The 6,759-nt window shown below is 44.9% G+C and overlaps 1 protein-coding gene across 1 annotated transcript; it reads left to right on the plus strand.

Annotated features, from left to right (window-relative positions):
- The first annotated feature begins 3,548 nt into the window (after positions 1 to 3,548).
- Positions 3,549 to 5,806, plus strand: LOC120950150 (GS homeobox 1-like). The gene has a single exon (XM_040367959.2). It carries the CDS (start codon positions 4,679 to 4,681, stop codon positions 5,687 to 5,689), a length of 1,011 nt encoding a protein of 336 aa, XP_040223893.2. The 5' UTR covers positions 3,549 to 4,678; the 3' UTR covers positions 5,690 to 5,806.
- Positions 5,807 to 6,759: the final 953 nt, after the last annotated feature.

Genomic DNA, 6,759 nt, shown 5'->3' on the forward strand with positions numbered 1-6,759 from the left:
CAGCAGTTGATGAAGCTTATAGTATGCACGGTTCCACTGCACAATGCGTTTCCGGATTTCGCTGCTGATGTCGTTGTCCGACGACCGTTCCAAGATAGCAAAACTCCTTTACTACCTCGAGATTATCACCATCAACTAATACACTTGGTCCCAGTTGGGCCCTATCAGGGACTGAGCCTCTGGCAAGCAGGTACATCGTCTTCGTCGCATTGATTTTCACACACCTTCGCTGTTTTCCTGCCGATAATCAAGAAATTGGACAGACTGATAAAGGATCGTGCACCGGAAGTCGTTGTCTAGCCCCGCGCTTCGAATGACACCTTCCAGGGTGATGTTGAACAGCAGACAGGAGATTCCGTCATCTTGTCTCAGACTCATGCATAACTCATGCATAAATATTCAAACTAAGGATATTGTGAACAGTAACAAGAGCTTAAACTTGGTATTTGTGGTCAAATGTTTGGTTTTGTGTCAAATATCTAAAGCAAAGGCAAAACATTGCATTCTATGTGTCGGTTATTCGGTGTCGGTGGTGCATCCACGTTCTAAACGTTCAACTAAAGGAGCTAACAATTTTTTCAGGATTATCCTCTCCTGAGTGATTAAAGCTTCTGCTATTAGTCTGACATTATAAAGACTTGTATGCGGCTTTACCGGGCAATCAGTTTGCATTAAATCGATCTTGGATCATTGATTGGTTAGCGCCATTCAAAGGATTAATTATCCATGAGTTATAGATCATCAGATCTATAGATTAGACAATTCTGATTGTCCTTTTGTTATGTACTACTTCTTATTTATGGAATAAAAGTTCCATTATCCCGAAAGATATCCTTATTACTACAACTTTGCTATTTTCCTCAACTAAAATCTGCTACAAAATAAAGCGTCCAACCAGAGCCATAAATTACTTAAATCATTCCTTGAACTACTGCACCATGAATGCCTTTACAGCTATATCCTTTACTTAATCAACGAATCAAGAAATCAACAACTCACCAGAAGATTGATTCTCATTTCCATCCATGATTTATGAGCTCTTATTGCGTTTATCACTTCATCAAAGCAAGCTCCAGCCCTTGCTTAACACATTCATCTGACTACACGCCTCTAATCTACACGTTCGTCCTACTTTTACGACCATCTATAAACATCCTGCAGAGCTCGTAAGCACAGAGCGTCATAAAACTCCACTTTCCACGCTCAGCAAAATCGAGTTCGCTCGATCTTAATCCACACGCGCTCCCTTCAACCAACCAACCAGCTCCCTTCATTCAATGAGTTTATGATTTTACAACTGTTTGATTTACCCTCTAGGATCGTTTGTATGCTTTCTTAAAAGATTTCATTCTCTACCAGCGTTCGACACGACAAAGTCGTCCACGTATGTGCAACACAATGTGCACTCGATTGCACAAAACCGGCCGGCTACAGTGGGCTGTTTCCTTTCTTCCTGACTACAAAAAAGCAGCTCCCTTGTTGTTCGCAAATGAAATAATGCCGATCCCGAATCACGGTTACGGAATGTGCATAAAATTGTTACCTTTTTATGGCCGGCTTGTCGCTTTTACACACACAGACACACTATTGTATCCCTTTTGCATGGACTGTTGTTTGTTGCGTGTACGACGCTGTATCGATGATCTGTATCGGAAAGCTAGGAATGAAGACTAGCCGAAAATTGCAGCGATCAATTGTGCACGAGAACGAATGCAATTTCGTGCCTACACACTTGAGCAAAAGGAAGAGACACACACCGACCAAATCAAACCAAAAAGAAAGATAGAGAAAGAGAGAGAGAGAGAACATTGTATCAGACATCCCGGCCGTAGATGCATCTTCACATTGTGCATCGCAAAAAAAACCCGATCGATCGATCCTTGCCTTGTGGCGAGCGTCTTCTGAGCCGAGAAGCGAGAAAAGGGGCGTACGGGGACAATTTATCACGCTGCTGGAGTGATGCTTGTTTAAATGTTTTGTGGCATTTGACAACGGGCCTGCACTTCGAAAGCCAAAAAAAAAGTGCATCCCATTCACTGCATCCCATTCACTTCATTCATGCGCTCGATTGAGTGCGTCCGTGCGTTTTTGTGTGTGTAACAAAGCGCAAAAAAATGGGAAGAGGAGGCCGTATCGAAGTAATGCGCGACATTTCGTCCCTCTCGGTTGGGCCACTTCTAGTGGTCTTTCCGTTTTCTTCCCGAGTTCGTTCAGCACTTCTTCCCCTACCGTCACGGCATTTAGGCTAGGGGGCTTGAAGATCTAAGAATCAATAAAATTAATTGATTGATAGTGTTTGACGAGCGAAGGACCGCTCGCTGTGAGGCCCACTAGAGCGGACGTGACCACTCGAGCCGAAGCCTTAAGATTGTGGTTGATGTGTAGTGCTTGAGACAATTTTGGTCGAACGAACGAAGGTGATCTTTAAGCCCCTCTCTCAGTATTTAGTTTAATTTGTAACAAAATTTACAATAAAATAATGTCACACACAACAAAAAACTCATTTTATCATCTTGTTTTTTTCTCCTTTCCAAGGTACGCAACTTTTAGGACAATCCTTTCATTTTGCTTCGCTTTCTAAGTCGGTCGATTTGATCGACCGTGCAGCTTGTCTGCAAAAAAGGACTCTCTCCCACTCCAGCGACAACTCACCCAGAAAGGCTTTCACTACAGCAAATGGAAGAAAGCAAACCGGGACAAACATAGCTTTTAAAAGTCGTTTGTCGGTTGCTTTCAATGCATTGCAGTGGGAGCGCTCAAGTGGCTCTTAACACTTGAGTGTAGAGGACGAGCCAATGCTCAGAACGTTTTCTTTGATAACGATCAACTGTCAACAATGATGTTGCGCGCTGATGATGATGTGATCGAACCATATTGTCACTTCCCACGCAAATTTGGACATTTTTGCCACAAAAAAAGGGTTTATAAAATGTAATTTAAGCATTTAATGCTAGAGAAAGTGTGAGAATGCTTACCATTGGAACACGAACTAAACACTATTTGACTGCATCGCGAACCACAAAAAAGATTTCCGAAATTAATTTCATTTTCAATCACGCTTCAATAGCGGAAAGCGGACACTTTCTTTGCCGATCTCCTTCAAAAGCAAACAATTCTTTCCTACCACACATCCCACACACCGATCCCAAGCCCCACAATGCAAACGAAAAGAGCTTAACGCGCGGGTTGCTTTGATTCGGCGTGCAACACATCCAAACAAAACGCACGCCCGTTTGCAATCACTGTACCGTGTCGTCGGTGGGGAACCAACAGCAAAAACAGCCATGTTGTTGTGCCAAAGATGATCAGCATCGGCGGATCTTTCCGATTCACTGCAAACGGTATCATAGAGAGAAAACAAGGATTAACTCCTTTTGTGTAGAATGGAAAGGAAAGTATAATAACACACGAACAATCCTTTCGCGTATGTGGCAAAAGCTGCCAAATTTGGGCGGATGATTGGATGAGGTTTTTTCCTTCTTTTGTGTGCAATTATGATCAGTAGAAAGTCTAACTCATTTTTCTAATAAAAAATACTATTCATTTTAACTAACATCTTTGGCATCAAAAGCATGTTAAACACATTTTCGATTAATAATTGCCAGCGCATGGCATTAAATTGCCCTTTAAGATCTCATCGACAGGCACAAAGCAATGTTTTGATTTGTGCGCTTTTGTCACCTACCCCGGGGGCACTCCCGAAGCCAGCATTCAACACGAGCCAGCCAGCCAGCCAGCCCGTATTGCTGTTCAACTTCACCATCGTCCTTTTCTTCATCATAGTAAGCCACTCCACAGAAAATGCCGTGCCAGACACACTGGCGGCTGACTGCTGTCGCGCCGAACTGTCTACCAAAGACGCAACTTACAAGACAGCACACAGTGGGTTTCTTTTGTTTGTAGGCTTCTACCGAAAGGTTTGCTACTTTATACTGTACTTCTTTTTCCTCCCCGTAGAACACCGTGCGCACCTTCTTTGCAGGATCGTTTCAGGGTTCCTCCTGTAGGCCTATAGGCTTCCTATTCCACCAACGGGGCGGAGTTCAGCACGCTCGAGTGTGTAGATCATCCGTCTTGTCGTCAGTTCGATTCGACCGAGAGTCCGTTTTATGGCATCATGATAGACACTGGAAAGTGCAATGAATAACTAATGAAAAACAAGAGGAAGAGAAGCAGGATAGCGAGATAGGGCGAGCGAGATGGGGAAGGGATCAGAACCATCGACCATCTGTTAAACTGGTAGGTGACGAATCGCTGTTGTATTGCTGATGGGGGAAATGGGCTGCCTTAGTTTCCCTGCTTTGCTACCGGGACCAGGCTCCCTGTCGAGGTTTTCCCTATGCCAGGTATCGCCCTCTACCGTTGTTGACCTATCCCTCATCATGCCATCCTCATCGTTATCCCTCCCGACCAATGGTAGCTTCTGTTCCGAATTAACCGTAGCGTAGGGGAAAAGGACCTTTTTTCTGTTGGCTTTCGGTAGTTTGTGTGTGTGAAGGCCGCCTATAAATACCCTTCCCACCATGGGATCTTCACTGCAGTCTGAGATTTGAGCTAGCGAAGTGAAGTTCTCGTGTGTCCCGGGAACGTGCTTGAGAGTTCCGTCGAACAGTTTCTGTGATCTTCAAACCTCATACCTCAGTGCCTACCCAAAAACCAGTGAACACAAACAGCGAAAATGTCGCGATCGTTTCTAGTGGACTCGTTAATCAGTGATAAGCCGGCGCCGGTGAAGAAAAGCTTCCCTTACGTGGGACCGTTCACACAACTGCCCGTAACACCGCCGGGAGCAGCCGCCCTGCCCTACTCCGCCTGCTACGTTGGCAACTATCTGTTCTCGCTCGGATTACAACAGCAGCAGCAGCAACAGCAACAGCTCCTCCAACAACATCCCCCGAGTGTGTTTCCCCACGCCGCACTACCTCACACACCCACCAACCAGCCCATTGTGCCGTTCTGGCAAGCGGACCTGAAGCCCGAACTGTCCCCGAAGCTGTACCAACCGACGGACGTGTCACCGCCGAAGCTATCGCCCAAGGAAGACTACTACCGCAAGCTGTACCGGTGCGAAAAGACACCGGAACGGTACGCCCCGTACCTAGCCGTCCGTCCAGTAGAGTCACTGACCAGCGGGAGCAACGTGGCAGCAGGAGCAGCCGGAGCATCAGCCAGTACACCGCCCACCATTCCCTCGGCCAGCCCTTCACCGACGCGCTCCACCGATCTGTCCCAGACGTACACGATCGACGATGAGCTGTCAAGCAAGCGCATCCGTACGGCGTTCACCAGCACGCAGCTGCTCGAGCTGGAGCGCGAGTTTGCCGGCAACATGTACCTGACCCGGTTGCGTCGCATCGAGATCGCCACGCGGCTTCGGCTGTCCGAGAAGCAGGTCAAGATCTGGTTCCAGAACCGGCGCGTTAAGCGCAAGAAGGGAGACGCACCGTTCGGGGCCGAGCTCACCGGTGGAGTGTCATCCCCCGTCGGTAGTCGGAATTCGCCCAAAGAGCAGCAGCAGCTGCACGGTCAGCATTGTTGCTGCCGAGGATCACACTGCGGTGGTGGTGGTGGATCCGATTCCGAGGATCTACCCCAACGATCAGCAGAAGATCGTACGCACTCTCCCGTCGGCAGTCAGCAGCAGCAGGAAAAGGCGTGGGACTTTAGCAAAGCCTATCCAAGTCATTAGAAGACATGCAGGCGAGGTCGTCAGCCCAGTGATGCGTGTGCGTGTAAATAGTTGCAAGTCGTTGTAGATAAGAGGAGCAGACAGAGATGTATATTTTATCTATAAAAGAAACATGTTTTCTCTCTTTCTAAAGAGTTTCGATACGTTGCGATACCAGTTTAGATGTTACAGATCAATAAACACACTTATGTAAAACAAAGCTAATGGAATGTTGTATTAATTTTAATGGTATACCACGGGTTTTCTTATATCATCTGACTTTACCAAGATATTGTGGTGCTTTTTGTACCAGCATTGGGGTTTGAGGTCTTCTTTTCAGCAGAATATGCCTCTTATCTGAAATTCTTGAAGTTGAACAGTCTGAAATATTCCTTTTTAAATCCTTTGTACTAAGGACAACGTAACTTCCTTCTACCTTGAAGTATAGAGCACATACTAGAAATCGAGAAGAGCACTAAAGTCTATCTCTAGACAGGATAGTATAGGCAGAGACATTTCAGGTCAATTTTTAATGAACATTGCTCATGAAACGGACACAAAATCTATCATATATTGCTAAGCTGTAATGACATCGACATCCAACAAATTTAGGACAAAACAGACATAGAACGTTAGTGCTTACGGTATATAAACGAAGCGAATATTTTGTTCCAGATTTGATGCGATGTACGATCATAGATTTTGAGAGATAAAACAAGTTTTTTGTCTAAGAAGTTTGAAGGATTATCCTAATAAAAGATGCAATAACAGCAAACATTAAGAATATGAAGATTCTGTTTAATATGAGAATTGAATGGAATTAAAAACATGTCCAGGAAAACCTAATTCCCCAACCATTTCGAACATTGAATATATATTTAAAAACAATATATATACTCAATTCTCTATCTAACATCAATTCAACAACAAATACATACAATATTTCCAAAAAACCATAACAATATGGTATCTTTAAAACTGCTTACCACGGCATCCCTTCAAACGATTCTTTGCTGTTGCTGCATCAAACCCATACGAGAAATCGACGATTCCGTCAATTTGATACGCATTCTTCCTTCCTAAATATGGTT

Source organism: Anopheles coluzzii, chromosome 2, assembly GCF_943734685.1.
Source record: "Anopheles coluzzii chromosome 2, AcolN3, whole genome shotgun sequence".
NCBI lineage: Eukaryota > Metazoa > Arthropoda > Insecta > Diptera > Culicidae > Anopheles > Anopheles coluzzii.

What these genes read in the sequence shown, in the direction of transcription:
- LOC120950150 (XM_040367959.2), top strand. Translation starts at nt 4,679, where the DNA reads ATGTCGCGATCGTTTCTAGTGGACTCGTTAATCAGTGATAAGCCGGCG.